Genomic DNA, 16,812 nt, shown 5'->3' with positions numbered 1-16,812 from the left:
CTGCTGTCCTGTGCAAGTCTGGGGGGTGATAGCAGGGAAGGTGCAGCCACCGAGGGATGGTACAGTTGGGGATTGTTGCCCTGTGGATTGGCAGGTGCCAGCCTCACTGGAGCCCACCCACCACTTCTCGCAGGACCCCCATGAGCCTCAGAGGGTGCCCGGGGAGCCCTGGGGCTGCGTTCAGGGCCAGGTAGGTTCCCCAAGGTAGTGACAGCTGTGTCCCCAGCCTGCTTGCTTCCTCTTCCTCCTCCCACCTCTCCTAGCATGCACCCAAGTCCAGGGTAATCCACAGGGGCTTAAAAGGGAACTGCCAGCCCAGCACCCAAGGGAGGTGGGGGCAGATTTACCCAAGGAGTGGCTGCCATGAACAGATGAGGGGGTGGGTGGGGAGGCCTGACAGATAGGGGGACAAGACCCCTGCCTGCCACCTGCCTCCTTCCTCTTTAGTGCTGCTGCACTGGGCACTCAGGGGCACAGATGGAGCCAGCAGCAGGGTGCCCCCCCAATGCCCCCCCTTCCACAAGCCTGCCTGGGCTTTAGCTGCTTACGCCAGGGCCCAGGAGGATTTAGTGGGGGAGGTAACAGAGGGGGGGCACTTTTATGTGGGTACAGAATGCTCATGTGGGGGCCACAAGGCAGTGCCAAGGATGCAGGAGCTGGTACCTGCCCTGATGATATGGCAGGACCCCTGTCTGGAGCATCCCTGACCCCACACCTGGTTCAGATCCCTTGTTACAGCCCTGCCCCCCCCCATACAGGAGTGCCTCCTGCCCCACAGCCCTCCAGGCACTCCCTCCCAGCAGCAGCCCGGAGTGCCAATGGGCCCTGGGGTGCCAGCTGCCCCATCCCTGCCCGCTCCGGTGTCCTTGAGCCCTTGAGCCCTGCCAGCTGATCAGCTTCCAGGAAAAAAACCACGCAATTACAAAGAGGGGTGATGTGTGAGCCAAGGGAGGGGGGACCGGGAGGGGGGGCCAGGAATGTCCCCAGCGGTGGCAGATGGCCTTACCCAGGGTGCATTGTTCCTTTTAGTGTCTCTTATCCGCTGTAATAGGATCCCGGAGGGAGGGATGTGGGAGAGGGGAAGAGCGAGGGGGGCCCCGGCGTGGACCGGGGTGGGGGCCGGGGCTGCCAGCCTGGCCCTGGCCTGTCAAGCGGCTCATTGTTCCTGCCCCGGGTGTCACTGGGCGCCGCCGGGGACAATGTGGCACTGAGCGGGGCGGCCGGCGGCGGAGGGACGAGGCGCACGGAAAGGTACCCGCCAGGCCCCGCTCCCGCGGGGACCGGGGGGTTTGGGGCGGCCGGGAGGGTGAGCGGAGACAGCGACGCCCTGGGACGGGGTGGGGGCTTCCTCCTGTCCCCCGACACCTCCCTTTGCCACTCAGAGGTGCCCCGAAGGACGGGCGGTGCCCAGCTTCGTGGCCGTCCCAATGCCAGCCATGGCAGGTGGCCTGTGCCCATCACCGGGGCCTTTGGCGTCCCTGCCAGCCTTGCTCACCTGGAGGTGAGCACACCCTGCCCGCAGACCCCCCGACATAGTCTGTGGCAGTGGGGGAACACACCGTGGCCCTGCTGCCTTCCCCTTGTCCCACTGCCAGCCTCGTCATTCTCTGCCCCGCAGGGTCTTTTGTCCCCGGCGGGTCCCCGCTGCCGTTCATCCCCGGGGGGATGGGGGACCCTGGCGGGCTGCGCGTCCCTGCCGGCACCGCACACAGCTCTGGATGCTGCGGGCAGGGAGTTATAGAAGGGCATGTCTCACCCCCTCCACCCTACTTCAGGCTCCCCTCCATCGGGAACAGGAATATTCTCCTTCCTCAGTCTTTCCCCCTTTCTACAGCCCACAGGAACAGGCAGGTGAAGATGGGGCGTTAAACCAGCCCGGGGGTGCGAGCCAGAAGCACTTACGGGGTGCGCAGGGGACCAACCTGCCCCCTCCCTGCCCCCCGTTACCCTGATGCAGGAGATGTGCCATAGCGGTGACGAGTCCTGCCAGCACCTAAAATAGCTGCCCCCCCCCGCCCGCCATGCCCGAAGGCACGGCCCCAGCCCCAACACGGGTGCTTTGTTTCAAAGCTGCTTGGCATCGCCCGGCTTGCCGGGAGCCAGCGGTGCCGCAACCGCCCACCCGGCCCTGGACACACGGCGATTGTCCTCCTCCCAGGGGCCCTGCCCGCCCCCGGCCCCCAGGCACAGGGTCTGGGAGGGCCCTGGGGTGCTCTGGGGGAAAAGAGGGTGCAGCAACATCAGACGTCACGCCATGGTTCTTATCGGACCAGCAATCTCCATCAGGGAGCTTTGCCTCGGTTTCCCCTGGGACTTTGCGCATGGGCAGAAGGAAGGGAGGAGGAGGAATAGGGAGGCTCACACAGCCTGCAAGACCACCCAGGTCACTTCTGCTCCCCTCACCCCAGCAAGTGTCTGCAAACTGAACTTCATCTCGCAGCCACATTCCCCACACCTTTCCCCTTCCCCTGGCTATGTGCAGGACAGGCTGAAGGCAGCTCTGGCAGGCACATAGCAGTGGGCCTTTTGGGGAGTGCCAGGCAGGAGTGCAGGGCATCCATGGGGTACCATGGGGCCATGCAAACCTCCTCTGCCAGGGGAGGGCACAGTGTTGCCCCTGCCTCAGTTTCCCCGTTTCCCAGCCATAGGATTTTCAAGCTGCAGATCTGGGAGCAGGGGGTTAGCTGGTGCCTGCCCCCTTTCTGAAGGCTGCCGTGCCCGCAGGCTCAGCTCGCCCCCCCGCCATGGCATCGCCGGATGGAGTCAGCGGCGTGGGCGGCAGCCCTGAGGAGACGGAGCTCAGCATCACCCTGACCCTCCGCATGCTCATGCACGGCAAGGTAACGGCAGGGGGCTCAGCACTTCCAGGAGGTCAGCAATGCCTGGGCTGAGGGGCCATGCTGGAGCTCCAATTCCCCCTGGGAACAGCGTTCCTAGAAGGATTTCTTTGCTCATCCTAAGCCGGGGAGGGGTTCCCATGCCTCAGTGTCACCAGTTAAGCCACTCAGCGTCCCAGTGGCCCCGGGGCAGGGCCTGCCCATTGCAGGTGTGCCAAGCTGTGGGCAGAGGAGGGATTCGGCAGGCAGGGAGCTGCCTGCTGATGGGGCCACTCTTGTCTCTGGCTTTGCAGGAGATCGGCAGCATCATTGGCAAGGTAAGATTTGGGGTCCAGGGCACCGGCAGCCCTGGGCTCCCCTGGACCTGACACCTGCCCTGTTCCTCTCCCTGCAGAAAGGAGAGACTGTTAAGAGGATACGAGAGCAGGTAAGGGCATGCTGGGGGACTGCCAGGTCCTGATGCCTCTGTTGCCTGCGTCTCGTGGCTCCCATATGCCTGGGCCCCAAAACCCAAGGGGATCCAGGGGAAACACAGTAGTACTACAGGGAAGGCTGCCTGGGGCAGGTGGGAGGGGGGAAGCTCAGATCTGAAGGCATCAGTCTCGCCCGATAACCTATCCCTGGGAGAAGTCATGGAGCACAGGGTCTGTGACATCCCTAACGGGGTGTGACACTGTCCCCAGAGCAGCGCACGCATCACCATCTCAGAGGGGTCCTGCCCCGAGCGCATCACCACCATCACCGGCTCCACTGATGCCGTCTTCCGAGCCGTCTCCATGATCGCCTTCAAGCTGGAGGAGGTAGGCAGCCCTCCCATACCCTGCTGGGTGCCCCCACACCTGTGGGATCCTGGGGGTCTGAGGCTGAATCCCCCTTCCCTCACAGGACCTGGGAGTAGGGAACGATGGGGCGGCAGCAGGCAGAGCACCGGTGACCCTGCGCCTTGTCATCCCAGCCAGCCAGTGCGGCTCCCTCATCGGCAAGGCAGGATCTAAGATCCGGGAGATCCGGGAGGTGAGGCTGAGGATGCCCTGGGTGGGGGATCTTTTTTCCCCCAGGGAGCACAGAGCCCTCAGTGTGGGAGCTGCCACAGTCCCGCAGGGGCTGTGGGAAGTGATGCAGGTGATGCAGAAGCAGAGAGCATCACCCTCCAGGTCCTGCAATGGTCCCTGGGAGCTCAGGAGGGGGACAGGGGAGGTGTGAGGTGCTGAGCCCTTGCAGGGGTGGCTGAGGGATACTAGCATCTCCCTTTGCTCCCCCCAGAGCACGGGGGCACAGGTGCAGGTGGCCGGCGACCTGCTGCCCAACTCCACGGAACGGGCCGTCACTGTCTCGGGAGTGCCAGACACCATCATCCAGTGCGTGAGGCAGATCTGCGCCGTCATCCTGGAGGTACCTCCCAAGCCCCATGCCCAGCCCAGGGGCATGTGCTACCCACCTCCCCCTCCCCAAGGCTTGCTGTGCCCACCTGGACCCAAACACCATAGTCCCCCTGCGTGGAAGCCTATAGGAGCACCCTGCCTCAGTGGTGCTGAGGGCTGCGCCCAGCTTGCTGGGGACATGAGAGGGCAGAGGGTCCATGGGGCTGTAGGGGACATTAAGCCTCATCTCTCATCCTCTCCACCTCCTTCCTTCTGTCTCCAGTCACCTCCGAAGGGGGCCACCATACCCTACCACCCTGGCCTCTCTCTGGGCACCATCCTGCTCTCTGCCAACCAGGTAAGAGGGCACAGCCCCCCTGGGGCACAGAGCAGCTTCAGCCAGCAAGAGGCAACTCTGGTGGGCTCATGGTGGCCTCTCTGCCCTGGGGGTGGGGGGCTGAGGCAGTGGTCCCCACCTGGCTCCCAACTGATACCCTATTTTCTCCCCCTCAGGGATTCTCCATGCAAGGCCAGTACAGTGGAGTGTCTCCTGCAGAGGTGAGTCTGTCCCTGGGGCAGCTTCTGCGGGCACTGGGTCCATGCCCACCAGGACAGGTGCTGCTGGGGATTCCTATCCTGGAAGGCGCTGGGTGCCAATGTTCAACCCCAGCAGGGGCACAGGGGACTCTCTGCCATCACCACTAATGCCTCTTTCCTCCTCCTCCCGCTGCCTGGGCAGGTGACAAAGCTGCAGCAGCTGTCAGGGCACACGCTCCCCTTCGCCCCTCTGGGCCATACACCCGCCATGATGCCAGGTGAGCTACCAGGGGACATTTCCCATGTCTGCCCCAAGGCTGGGGGTGTGAGGTGCCCCTCCTGGCACACCCAGACACCTGACCCTGAGGAGGAGGTCCCCAACTCCTGCAACCTCTCCAGTCCTGTCCCCCCTGGCATGGCTACCCGCTCCCCCCAGCACAACCCTTCATTGATTTCCTGGGGTCCCTGGACCCACCAGTACCCCCCAACCCTGCAATGGAAGAGCACCAGCACCAAATTATGGCTGGTACCTGTGTCCTGTCCTCCCTGCCTCTCCCCAGGGATCCTCCAGGTTTGTCCCCAGGGCCACTAGCTGTCCTGGCACAGGTCTGAGGAGGGGGCATGGGGCTACTGGAGACCCACCTCCTCATTGCTAACATCCCTGTCTCTTTCTCCAGGCCTGGATGCCAGCTCCCAGAGCAGCTCCCAGGAGTTCCTGGTGCCCAACGACGTATGTATTGGTCTGGGCAAGAGGGCAAGACGTATATATTGGCAAGAGGGACCAGAACCCACCCCCAGCCATGTGTCCCATCCTGCAGGCACTTTGCAGGGGCCAGGAACCACTGCTCCTCACAGAGGAGGCTCTACCAGAGCTCAGGAGCAGGAGGGGGCTGCTGGGGCAGAAGAAAAGGGAAACTGAGGCACATGAGGGGGCAAAAGGGCTTGGCCAATGCCAAGGAAGGGCCTTGGCATGTGGCAGCCCAGCAATGCTAGCAAGGGAGGCTTGAGTGAGACCAAAAAGCAGGGTCTGCCCTGCCCTGCCCTCCCACTGCATTCTGCGGTTTCCCCAACCCTCCCAGGCGTAGCAGGTGTCTGGATGAGCCCCTGGGAGCTCCCTGCTTGGTGTGGCTGCTCCAGCTGCTCCCAGCTCATCCTGGTCCCTGCCCCTTCAGCTCATCGGCTGCATCATCGGCCGGCACGGCAGCAAGATCAGCGAGATCAGGCAGATGTCGGGCGCCCACATCAAGATTGGGAACCAGACTGAGGGCTCCAGTGAGCGGCACGTGACCATCACGGGGACCCCCGTCAGCATCACCCTGGCTCAGTACCTCATCACAGCCTGGTAGGAGCCAGCCTGGGGGGGGGGACACACACATGCTGGATGCATGTGAGGGCACTTCCCCAGCACCCCAAGACAGCTTTAGGGGGACATCCCCACCCCAGCATCCACAGGAAGGATGAGCTGGGTGGTGCTTTGAGGTCCTGAGATGGTAGGTGCAGGATCTGAGACCCACTGGGTTTGATCCCCAGGTTTTAATCCTACTCAGTGGGATACCCAGGATGTGCCATGGAGACCTGTGACAAGGGTTGGGGCGTTTGGGAAACCCATTCTGTCACCATGGTAGTCACCATCCCATCCTTCTTGCTTGCTTCCCCAGCTTAGAGACAGCTAAATCTACCTCCCAGGTGCCACCGGGCCCTGGCTCCATGGACCTCGGCATGGGTTTCTCCCAGCCCCTCGCCCCAGGCTCCGGCACTGCGCTTCCCACCGTTGCCCCGGCCCCTCCAGCCCTGCTGGGCACCCCCTATGCCATCTCCCTCTCCAACTTCATCGGCCTGAAGCCGGTGTCCTTCCTGGCACTGTCTCCGTCTTCTGTGGCGGGTCCCAACGGCGGCACCGCCACCTACACGACCAAGATCTCAGCGGCCAACGGCACCAAGAAAGCTGACCGGCAGAAGTTCTCACCCTACTGAGCCTCAGTGGGCCAGGCCAGGGTGTCCAGGGTGCCACTTGGTACCAGAGACATCTCCCTGCCACCCACTCTGGCCCCCAGCCCCTGCCAGGTGCCCCATGCCCAGGGTGGACCTCCTTGCCCCTCACCCCAGGGAAGGGAAAGGTCTTCCTGGTGGCAATGCCCGCTGGAGGAAGGGGCTGCTTCATTGCCTGCTGCCAGTCCCAGCAGCACTGTGCCCCCCTCCCTGATCTTCCTGCACAGAGACCACATGTCCTGGTATTGGGTGGGGGGACTGTTCCTGCTGGCCTAGGGTCCCTTCTCCCAGTTCCCTGTGCCAGCATGGTACCCCTACCTCCTGCTCCTCCCCCTGCCTACCCTGCCATCCTGCTGCTGCCCACACTCTTGTCTGGCACCCAAAAGTCAGGTCCCACTGGATGAGGGACTGCCTGGCCTCTGCAGGAGTCTCTCTTCCCTTGGCTCTGGTGGGGGGCCCTCCCGGGGCCACCCTGGGGCAATCGCCTCCCAGCAACCCCATCCAAGAGCCAGTCCCTGCTGGCTTGGAAATGCTGTATATATGTCTATATTTTTTCCTCCTTTGTAACTTATCAATGGTTTAATAAAAAGATAAAATTTACAAGAAAATAATAATAATAATAATAATATCCCCCACCCTGGGTGGACACTTCTCCCACAGCAGGAGCTGTGGGAGAAGTCTGCTAGGGACATGGGGTGGTGGTTGGAGGGGCATCCCTGTGTCTGGGGCGGGGAGGGGGCTGGCCTTCAGCCTCATCTCTCTGGGGGTCTTCCTGAAGACCCCTCCTTGCCATGGGGCAGTTTGGGAGGCCATGGGGCAGTTCTCCCTCAGGCCCCCAGTTATTACTGGGGTAAGAACGTATCCAACCCACCATGCCAACACCATTCCTGGGACCTTTGTGGGTGGGCTGAGGTTGATGTACCCCTGCAGCATCCCCCAAAAGGGTCCAGTCCCCTTTCTGGCACTGAGGACCCCATGGGAGGTCCTGCAGAAGCAATGAGACCAAAGGGGAACAGCAGCTTCTGATCCTCTCTGGCTGCTGCCGCCTGGGAGCACCCCACACAGCCACCTCCATCACCCTGTGTCACCATGTCCCCCCGCCTGGCCAGCAGCCCAGTTCAGCTGGCACGTGGCTGGGCTTCAGCTGGACAGCTGTGTCCATAAACAGCCTGGCACAGACCCTCAGGCAGCCAATTCCCCCCCAGAGGGGTGGCCCCTGGTAGGCAGGGGGGACAGAGGGCACAACCAGGCATGGCCACGGACACTGTGTGCTGCCATGCCAGCAGGACAAACAGTGACACGGTCAGAGTCAGCCCCACGGGTGTGTGCCCCTGATCAGTACCACAGGGAGCAGGAGCTCCTCCACACAGACATTAGTTTTGGGTTTAACAGCCAAGGATGGAGGTTTCCATGTCTGCCATCCAGGCTCAGTGGGGTGCCCGGGGCCCTGCTGTTACTGGTGTTAGTGGTGTTAGCTGGGACATTGCTCCCAGGTAGAGTGCAAGGGACATCTGCCCTCCCTGTTGGCCATGAGTGGTTCCAGCAGGGTGATGGAGATAGAGGTGACCCCTGCCCCTGCTCAGGAGCCGCTTGGCATCCCACATCCTGAGGAGAGCCCATCCATGCAACTGGGCTGTGCTGGTGGAGCCAGCCTGCAGAAGAGACCTGGGGCTTCACCAGATCTGCTGCCTTCCCCAGCAGAGAAACCATCTTCCACCATAAGCTCAGAGAGAGGCAAAACCCAAACAAGGACTCCTCCAAATCCAAGAGGCTGGGTCCAAGCAAGTCTGGTGGGTCCCAGGTAGGTTTCCTGCCCAGCACGGTGGGACAGAGCCTCCTGCTTCTCAGCTGCTCTGTTCAGGAACTTGACCTGGGAGGGGGAAGCCTGTTGTGGTCTGGTCCAGCCTGTTCTGGGGGCTGGAGCTGATGCAGCTGGTGTGGGTCTCCAGCGTGCAAGTTGCTCTCTGGAGGAACTGCAAGAAGTTTTCCTGGACAGAAGCCTCTGAGATGGAAAGGCAGAGCTCCTGAGCCAGCGGCCGGTTGAGACAGCTGCGCCGGAGCCGGGCCAGCTCTTCACGGATCTGGCGGTTCAGCAGCCCATAGAAGAAGGGATTGATGGCAAAGGAGGAGTAGGCAATCCAGGTGACCACCATCTCCCCGTGCCCACCACCCAGAGTGCCAACAGTGACAGAGGAGTGCAAGTGGAAAGCAAAGAAGGGCAGCCAGCAGCACAAGAACTGTCCCACAATGAGGACCAAGGTGAGGATGGCCTTGTTACTTCCCAAAAGGCGATCTGGGATCAGCTTGGGCAGCGGCAGGATCCTGGCAATGATGATGGTCACTTGGCTGGCGATGGAGTCGCATCGGTGTCTGGGTGCAACTGCCTGTGCTGGCACTGGCACTGGTGCCTGCTGTAGGGATGCAGTCCGGGCCACACGGTAGACACTGCTGTAGACAGCAAGGATGATGATGGTGGGCAGAAAAAAGCAGGTGGTGCTGAAGAGGATCACAAAAACCTTCTTGTGGGCCCCAGGGCTCCAGTAGACTGTGCAGCGGCTGGCACTGGTGGCCCCGTTGCCTTGAGGCCACGCCACCAGTGCCAAGACAGTGATGAGAGCAGACTTGACCCAAATGAAGATCACTCCAGCCACCGCCAACCTGATGGTCATCTTGACCTCATACCTCAGGGGGTGGACGATGTAGTAGTACCTCTCCACACTGATGATGGCAATGGTGAGAATGGAGGCACTGATGAAACAGATATTCAGGAATATCAAGGCCTTGCACTCGGCAATGCTGTAGATCACCCTGTTGAAGCAGGAGGAGCTGGAGATGATCCCCAGGGGCATGAGGAAAATGGCAGAGAGGAGATCGACCACACAGAGGTGGCAGACGAAGATGAACTTCCTGAAAAGGGGGGTTTTCAGAATGACGACCAACACCACGGTGTTGGCCACCAGGGCAGTGAGGGTGAGCAGGATCATGCAGAAGAGGCCCACCACCTCCTGGGCAATGGAGTACTCGGGGACGGAGAGCAGCTCTAGGCTGTCGGTGGTGTTTGGCCCTGTTCGGCTCGCCATCCCCCTCAAGGGCTAAGCCAGCAGCTCCGGTGCCTGGGCAGCAAGGGTTCTTCTCCTGCATCTTATAGAGGGAAACCCCACCACAACCATGGCCTTTGTCTTCTCCTTTCCTGTTGGGGATGGGAGTGGGGTGTGAAGCAGAAAAACCAAAACGAATAAGAGCCACAGAGAAACATAAAGACAACCAGTACACTTCCAAGGTGCTGGAGAAAGGAGAGATAGCCAGTGAGATCACAGCACCCTGCCTGTCCCAAAGCTGGCACCCAGGCTGTCCCCAGCCTGGCCAGAGACAGCACTGCTGGGACCTGCAGGCACCCATGCCAGGCTAACACCCTGTCCCCCTGCCCCAACAGCACCACCATGTCCCCAGGAGGGACAGCACAACCTGCCTGCCCCAATCCTCTTGCTCCAGCCGCAGGGGACACTGGGGTGGGTGGGATTCAGCGCACCTTTGCTCCTGGAGAGGTGGGTGATGCTCCTCTCCTTGCCAGGGTCCCTCTTGCCGGTGTCGCTCCCGCAGCAGAACAGGGGCTGTGGGCCCTGTGTGAGGCCACGCTCCCCCTTCCCCGCTCCCGTCACCCGCTCGTCATCCTGTTTGCCTGCAGCCCGCCAGCTGCGGATGGCACCAGCTGTCACTCCCGGCGCTGCCTGCACTGCCTGCACTCGTGGCAGTCCCACGGGGACAGCTGCTGGGTCCTAGCAGCCGGCAGGGGCTCAGGAAGGGGGGAACCTGGGTCCCCAAGACCTGCCCCCCTCAGAATGGCCACCCGCTGCACCAAGCCTGGTCCTTCCACAAGAACAGCTCAGCCCCCGAGTCACCAGGGCTTGAGGGTCAGAGCCACAGGCAGGTCTGCAGCAACTCCTCTCCACTGGCACGTGGATGCTCATGGGGCATCGGGGTAACACAGCTGGGAGTTGCTCTTCTCTGGCAAAAGTGAGCATGGAAAGGGGCTTGGCATGGCTGCCAGGCTGGGGCAGGGCAGCAGGCACGGCACCAAGAATGGCACTAGAGTCAGGGCAGGCACTCACCCTCAGGATGTTCTGCCATGCCCAGGCAGGGAAGCAGATCTTGCTCATCCTTTATAGCTCTGATGCCACGGTGATGGGCATGAGCCGTGTGCCTTGCTAAAGTGACAAGGGCAGATGGCTCTCAAAGCCACCAGATTTTATCTCTGAAGGCTGCAGCCCCTCCAGAGTCACCCGCTGCCACCCCTTCAGGGACCCACCTCCACCCTTCCCTACACTACATGCACCTTACCGAGGGCAGGAAAGCACAAGCACCGTTCAGTACAAGGCATGGTACTTTTATTCACCTCAAGGCAAGCTCTGTCCCCACACCAGCCTGTTCCTTGCCAAGCCCCAGGTGAGGTGGCCAGAGTACAGATCACTATCCTCTGGGCTGGTGGGCATCACCAGCTGGTGCTGGGCCAGGGCCACAGGATTCCTGGGCACCCTCAGAAGCGGAGCTGGACAAGGTAGCGGATCCGGCACTGGCTTTCCTGGTAGATGAGGTACTCGCTCTGGCGGAAGGAGGAGTTCTTGTAGGCAGGCATGGGGATGGGCTTGCCTTGGCACACTAGCACCTTCTTGCCATCCAGCAGCACCTCCTCATCCTGTGCAGGGTCTGGGCCAGAAGTCACCCCCATCAACATGTCAAGCCTGAGACCTTGCCTCCCTGCCCCCTGCCCTGTGCCCACTTCTGCACCACAAATCCCACACCCCTCCTGCCCCAGGCTCACCTGGCTCTGTCTGGCCACAGGCCAGGACACTGTCATAGCCAGCAGGTGGCTGACACAGCGAGGGGTCATCACGGGTGATGCGGTAGGGCTTGCCCAGGGCCACCTCCGTCAGGAACATGATGCCAACATTCTTGGATGTGCAGCCCACTGACATGGGAGAAAGGGATGGAAACGATAACACCATCCCTGGTGTTCCCATCTCGTTGTGCCCAGACCATGCTGGGACAGAAAGACCAGTTGCCATGCAGAGAAGGAGCTTGGCATGTCCACATGCCTGCCAGCACACAGCTGCCTGGTAGGGGTCACACGAAGGCAGCCAGGCTCACATTGACCCTGCAGGCATCCCAAGCAGCCTTGCTCATCCCAGGACCCTCACCGTAGCAGGCTGATTTGCTGTTCTCAGAGGCAAAGTAGATGCTCTTGCCCACACGCCCTCCTGAGTGTGGCATGATGCGCAGCCCGCTCTTCAGGATGGCCGCCACCACCGCCACGTTGGTGCCGTGCCAAAGCAGGCGCCGGTGCTCCAGGAGGTCGTGGGCTTTGAAGCGCTCATCCTGGAGAGATGCACAGCTAAGGGCTGTCCACAGAGGGAGATGGGGATGCCCAGGCATGGAGGGCTGCTACCCACTCCCCCAGGCCAACTCCAGTGCCCAGCTGGAGGGGCAGGGGAATAGGTGCCTGTTTGCCCCTGGCCAGCTGGGCTGAAGCCCCTGCTGGGTGAAGAAGCCCAGAGCCCTAACACAATCCTGGGTTGCAACTAGGGCTTCCACACTGTAAGATGGGGCAAATCATCTCCACCTCACCTCACCAGCTTGGGCCATCTGCCAGATGTTGAGGATGCGGAGGTTGTGCCCAGTCTGTGTCACGTAGTTTTGGATCAGCTGCCAGGGAGGGAGGCAGGAAAGCAGTGTCACCGCAGGCAGCCATCCCAGCAATGCCCAGGGTGCCCCTGGGACAGTGGGGACCTTTTGGTGTGCCCACAGGCCTGGCACAGTTGCTCCCCATTATGAGACACTGTTGCACAAGGAGCATCTGATATTCCCCGTGACTTGCGGAATCAAACCCCAAAAATCACAAAGAGTATTGAAGCAGGTATGTTTATTTACAGGGCTGGGTGCATGGGGAGTAGCCTCGCCATAACATGCACACCTACTCCCTTTGTTCAACCCTTTTTATGTGATAGAATGTTATATATGCATTAGTTGTGTTACATATATGTTAGCTCTGTTACATATGCATTAGCTGTGTCAGCAAATTCCTGAAAATTGGAAGGGGAAATCATTAACATATACCAGGCCTATAACTCCACCTCAGAACGCCCCTTGAGCTCTTCTTGGCTCTGAGTTTTTCACCTTTGCAAGAAATGTGGTGCTGGCACTGGCCACTCACCTCAAAACCGGTTTCATCTTGTCTCCTTCTCTTGGAGCCCCCCTTTATCAATCTTCAAGGTCCCTCTCAAAGCTCCTTACCACAACTCCAAGGCCTCTGTTTCTGCTAGAATCCGCATTATAAAGTTAACCATATCTTGTGTGTAAGTTACTATAAGCAAGCAAAGCCTTATTCTAATTTAACAGTATTCTATCTAAAAATTAACTCTATTAAGCATTTAAGGCTGCAATCTTTTATCACCACTTTATATTTTGATCACCCCTTATTACTGGGAAGGTGAGTCCAGCTGGGAAAGCTGGCAGCAGAGCAGGCCATAATCCTGATCCAGTGGATGGGGGACTTCTTTCTCCTCCTCCTCCTCCTTCACTTTCTGTGCCTGCAGGCTCTGTGCCACCTCATTGCCAGCCAGCATCTGGTGGGGACAGACCAGAGACATCCTCACCACCAGTGCTGGGCACAATGCCGGGGGGACCTGCCCCACATGCAGGAGCCCTCCTTGGGGAGGGATGCCAATCACCACATGCCCTGGCATCTCACCAACAGCATGTCCTTCTTGGCACGGAGCAGGTCAGGGGAGTTGATGGGGGGTGGCCGTGCCCGCCCAAAGTTGTGGGGGACGATGGTGTAGAAGCGGGAGGAGAGCTCCTCCAGGCGAGAGGCCTGGGGGGGCTGCTCCTGCAGCGCTGCCTCCAGCTCCTCCAGTGCCTCAAAGCCCCTCGCAATCTGCTGCTTGCTCAGCTTCCCCAGCGGCATCTTCTTCACGTCTGGAGGGTGTTGGGGAGGGCACAGGTGACCTCATCCACCCCACTTCCCTCACAAGAACCTCCAAGCATCACCACGGGCACATGCAGGCACTCGGCACAGGGTATCCACAGTCCCACCAGGTGCCGGGATGGCAGAGGGGATGCTCTAAAATCCATCAGCACCTCTGCCCCACTCACCCCTCCACCTGCACACCCCAGCTGAAGCCCCCAGACCCAGCATATGCCATCCATCACCTCCTACCAATATTCATGGTCTGCATGGCATCCCGGAACATGTCACTGCTGAAGATGGGGGACACCAGCTCCTGTGTGTCCTTGTCCAAGGTGCAGGGCAGCACCCACTGCTTGCAGACCTTGTCCCCATCCACACCATCCACCTGCAGATCCCCAGCATCACCTGTGAGCCTGTGAGAGGCTGTGGGAGCTGCCTGATGGGGAGAGCCCAGCCCCTGGGCAGCAAAGCAATAGGCAGGTGCTGCCTCCATTTTCCATGACTGATTCCACCCAGAAGCCCACGGTTCTCATTTGAGATGCCCTCCCACTCCATTTTAACCCATTAGCCCCAAATCTCTGCCTGCAGGCTGTTTCAGCATGCACCCAGACCCTCCTCAGAACCCACCACATCCTGGTGACCCCCTTGGATGTCCTGTAGGACACCTGTACTGGTGTCCAGTAGCCCCAGAGTGCGATATGAGGACTATCCCACTGTGGTGACACCCCAGCTGCCTGTTGTACTCACCTTGAGGGCAACCTCCACCTCCTGCCCAGCCCCTGGCTGCACCTCGATGAGTGTGTACTTCCCCGGCTGGGCAATGAAGTTTTCCTTTGAAGCCCAGCTGTTCTTGGTCTTCTCCCGAAACTTCTTCTCAAAGTCCTTCTTGGCAGCCTCCAGGGAGGCGCAGGGCATGAGCTTGGACTGGCCCACCTCCCCCTGACAGTGGATAGCAGTGCTCAGGACCTCTCCTACATCCCTGCCCCACCTGCCCCATGCTGGAGGGAGCAGGCAGGGTTCAGGGGGGGCTACAATGGTAGGGCTGGTGGGCAGGGAGTAGGGACATGCTGAGCCACCAGCATGGGAAGAGACCCCAGGACTCCTTGTTGTAATGTCACATTCACATTCACTGCAGTGACAGGTGCCACGTGCCCCAGCCAGGCTCACCATGTCATGGGTGGGAAAGTCCTTGAAGCCCCCCAAGCAAAGGGCTATAACAGGACACTTTGTTGCTTGCTTCAGGACCAGGAAAAAGAGATGGGGACCACCAGGTTTGTCCTCAAGCTTTGGGGGTCCGAAGGCAGGGTGGGGACAGCTGGAGGTTGGTGGGTGGGTAGTGCCAGGGTGGACTCACCACACGGCCCCAGCGGCTCCAGACACTGTAGGCACCGTTGTGCTCAAGGAGCTGGATGATGTAGAACTTGTTGTTGTTGGCACTGATGTTGGTCTGGTTCAGGGTGCAGTCGTAGTCCTTGTAGACCTACAGCGAATGGCATGGCCTGGGCTGGCATTTGGGGATGGGGAGGGTGCAGAGATGTCCCAACAGGGATACAGGGGGGTCTGCATGGAAAACTGGAGCTGCCTGTGTGTCAGCAGGTGGCTGCCCGGAGGTTCGCCCTGCTGTCCATGTCCCCCCATCCCAGCCCCTCTGGGTACCTCAGCCCCACTCTCACCTGGGCACCTGGTGCTGTGCTCAGGGGGCACAGCCCATCGATCCTGGCAGGGGGCTTCTCCCTGGGGGCAGTTTTGAGGGCTGCCAAGGTGGAGCTCCAGGTGTCATCCTCCTCTTCCCCTTTCGCTATCATTTCCCTGCCGTCGTGCTGTGTCAAGCAGGATGCAGGGCACTTGGAAGCCATGACTCAGCCTCCCCACGGGGGCAACTCAGCCTTAATCCTCCAGCAAAGTCCTTTGGGGAGAGGCAGGTCAGGAGGTGAGAGATGCCAAGTCCTTCAGGGGAAAGTCCAGCTTTTCCTCCTCCTTCAGCCCACAGCTGGGTTGGAGGAAGGGATGGGACCTCTGCCCACAAAATGTCTCAGCCTTATCCCTGTGTTTGGCATGGGGGACAGAGCCTCTCAGCACTTTTCAGCCCCCACGGGAACCCAAAATGAAAACAGCCCAGTGACACAGAGCTGAGGGGGATCACAGGGGGAGCACAGCTGCATGCTCAGCAAACTCATGTCAGAAGAGCTGGAAGAGGATGAGAGTCTGCTGGAGAGGTGGGGGGAGCTGGGAAAGCCCTGCTGGCCCCAACCTCCCCTCACCAGGGACCCCCAATCCACAAGAGTGTGTCCCCACAGCTCCCACAGCTCTGTGCCCCCAGGGCCATGCAGGAGAGGAAACCATTCAATGCCAATCTCCCCCAAACACGCAATGCCTTCCAGTCCCTCCCAAGCCCAGTGAAGTGCTTTGAATTGGGCACGGGTGGTCTCAGGTAGCCCCTGTCTCCTTCACTCCCCTGGTCCCAGCCAAGCAGGTAGTGGTGAGGGCAGTAAAGGGGGCAGAGGAGTGGGGAGCAGCCGTGTCCTACCTGCTCCTGCTGCCTGGGGTTGCCTGTCGAGGAGTCTCCAACAGCCTTTGTCCTGGAGAAGAAACTTTTCCCCTAGGCAACAGGCAGGGATGACAACAGAAACAGTTGTCACGCCTCCAGGTAGAGCATACACCCTGTGGCAAGCCTGCCTGCTGCCTGCACTGCCTGCACTGCTGCCTGCACTGCCAGTCTCTGGACAAGGGGTGACCCTGACAGTGGCTGCCCTTCCATCCAGCCACCCCCCCTCGCCATGGTCTGAGACAAAGAAAACAGTCTTAAAAGAGTCAATGACACCGGCGTCATTTTGCGTGTTAAATATCTTTTCTTGAGTCCCCGTCAAACAGGCAGGGCTGAGGGTCAGGCGGGGAGGAAAACTTGAGCACATTCTGGGAGCTGAATGTAGCTTGGGGGGTTCTCAACAATAGCTGCCTCCTCCTGCCTGCAGCCCCACTTTGAGGGGTGTGGGTGTGGGCAGGGTGGCTGTGCGGCCAGCAGGGACCGCTGTCATGGGCAGGAGGCAGAGCTGCCCCTTGTGCTGGAAACATGGAGAGGACAACCTTGCTGGGGCCAAAGCCTTGCTGGCTTTGTAACTCTTGG

At 60.4% G+C, this 16,812-nt stretch overlaps 3 protein-coding genes across 5 annotated transcripts; 1 reads left to right on the top strand and 2 right to left on the bottom strand.

Moving 5' to 3' along the window:
- The first annotated feature begins 42 nt into the window (after positions 1-42).
- On the top strand, positions 43-7,305 carry PCBP4 (poly(rC) binding protein 4). Of its 3 annotated transcripts, none has more exons than XM_032699144.1 (13): positions 43-190; positions 2,725-2,840; positions 3,131-3,154; positions 3,232-3,264; positions 3,521-3,637; positions 3,723-3,851; positions 4,101-4,229; positions 4,482-4,556; positions 4,712-4,756; positions 4,938-5,013; positions 5,413-5,465; positions 5,908-6,077; positions 6,394-7,305. In XM_032699144.1, exons 2-13 carry the CDS (start codon positions 2,745-2,747, stop codon positions 6,707-6,709), a joined length of 1,263 nt encoding a protein of 420 aa, XP_032555035.1. In that variant the 5' UTR covers positions 43-190; positions 2,725-2,744; the 3' UTR covers positions 6,710-7,305. The 3 variants fall into 3 exon arrangements, with proteins under 3 accessions (XP_032555035.1, XP_032555033.1, XP_032555034.1); XM_032699142.1 differs by lacking the exon at positions 43-190 and adding an exon at positions 1,062-1,251; XM_032699143.1 differs by lacking the exon at positions 43-190 and having other exon boundaries at positions 2,519-2,840.
- Positions 7,306-7,313: 8 nt separating this feature from the next.
- Positions 7,314-10,553, bottom strand: LOC116792291 (probable G-protein coupled receptor). The gene is made up of 2 exons (XM_032699145.1): positions 10,254-10,553; positions 7,314-9,914 (listed from the first exon to the last, which is right to left on the bottom strand). Exon 2 carries the CDS (start codon positions 9,802-9,804, stop codon positions 8,569-8,571), a length of 1,236 nt encoding a protein of 411 aa, XP_032555036.1. The 5' UTR covers positions 9,805-9,914; positions 10,254-10,553; the 3' UTR covers positions 7,314-8,568.
- A 10-nt stretch (positions 10,554-10,563) lies between these two features.
- Positions 10,564-16,308, bottom strand: PARP3 (poly(ADP-ribose) polymerase family member 3). The gene is given in 11 exon segments (XM_032699148.1): positions 10,564-11,428; positions 11,544-11,690; positions 11,920-12,097; positions 12,347-12,424; positions 13,192-13,344; positions 13,470-13,696; positions 13,938-14,037; positions 14,403-14,627; positions 15,043-15,168; positions 15,362-15,594; positions 16,216-16,308. Coding segments are annotated over 10 exon segments (1,587 nt in total). The 5' UTR covers positions 15,545-15,594; positions 16,216-16,308; the 3' UTR covers positions 10,564-11,258.
- Positions 16,309-16,812: the final 504 nt, after the last annotated feature.

Source organism: Chiroxiphia lanceolata, chromosome 11 (genome assembly GCF_009829145.1).
Source record: "Chiroxiphia lanceolata isolate bChiLan1 chromosome 11, bChiLan1.pri, whole genome shotgun sequence".
In the NCBI taxonomy this organism is placed as follows: Eukaryota; Metazoa; Chordata; class Aves; order Passeriformes; family Pipridae; genus Chiroxiphia; species Chiroxiphia lanceolata.
Note: the sequence above shows the minus strand (reverse complement) of the source record. Positions and strands in the feature narration are given on the sequence as shown.

Excerpts from the sequence above, each read along its gene's own strand:
- PCBP4 (XM_032699144.1), top strand. The coding sequence starts at position 2,745 with ATGGCATCGCCGGATGGAGTCAGCGGCGTGGGCGGCAGCCCTGAGGAG. Across the intron at positions 4,230-4,481 it reads TCTGCGCCGTCATCCTGGAG|TCACCTCCGAAGGGGGCCAC; the intron begins GTACCTCCCAAG and ends TTCTGTCTCCAG. Across the intron at positions 5,014-5,412 it reads TACACCCGCCATGATGCCAG|GCCTGGATGCCAGCTCCCAG; the intron begins GTGAGCTACCAG and ends CTCTTTCTCCAG.
- LOC116792291 (XM_032699145.1), bottom strand. The coding sequence starts at position 9,804 with ATGGCGAGCCGAACAGGGCCAAACACCACCGACAGCCTAGAGCTGCTC.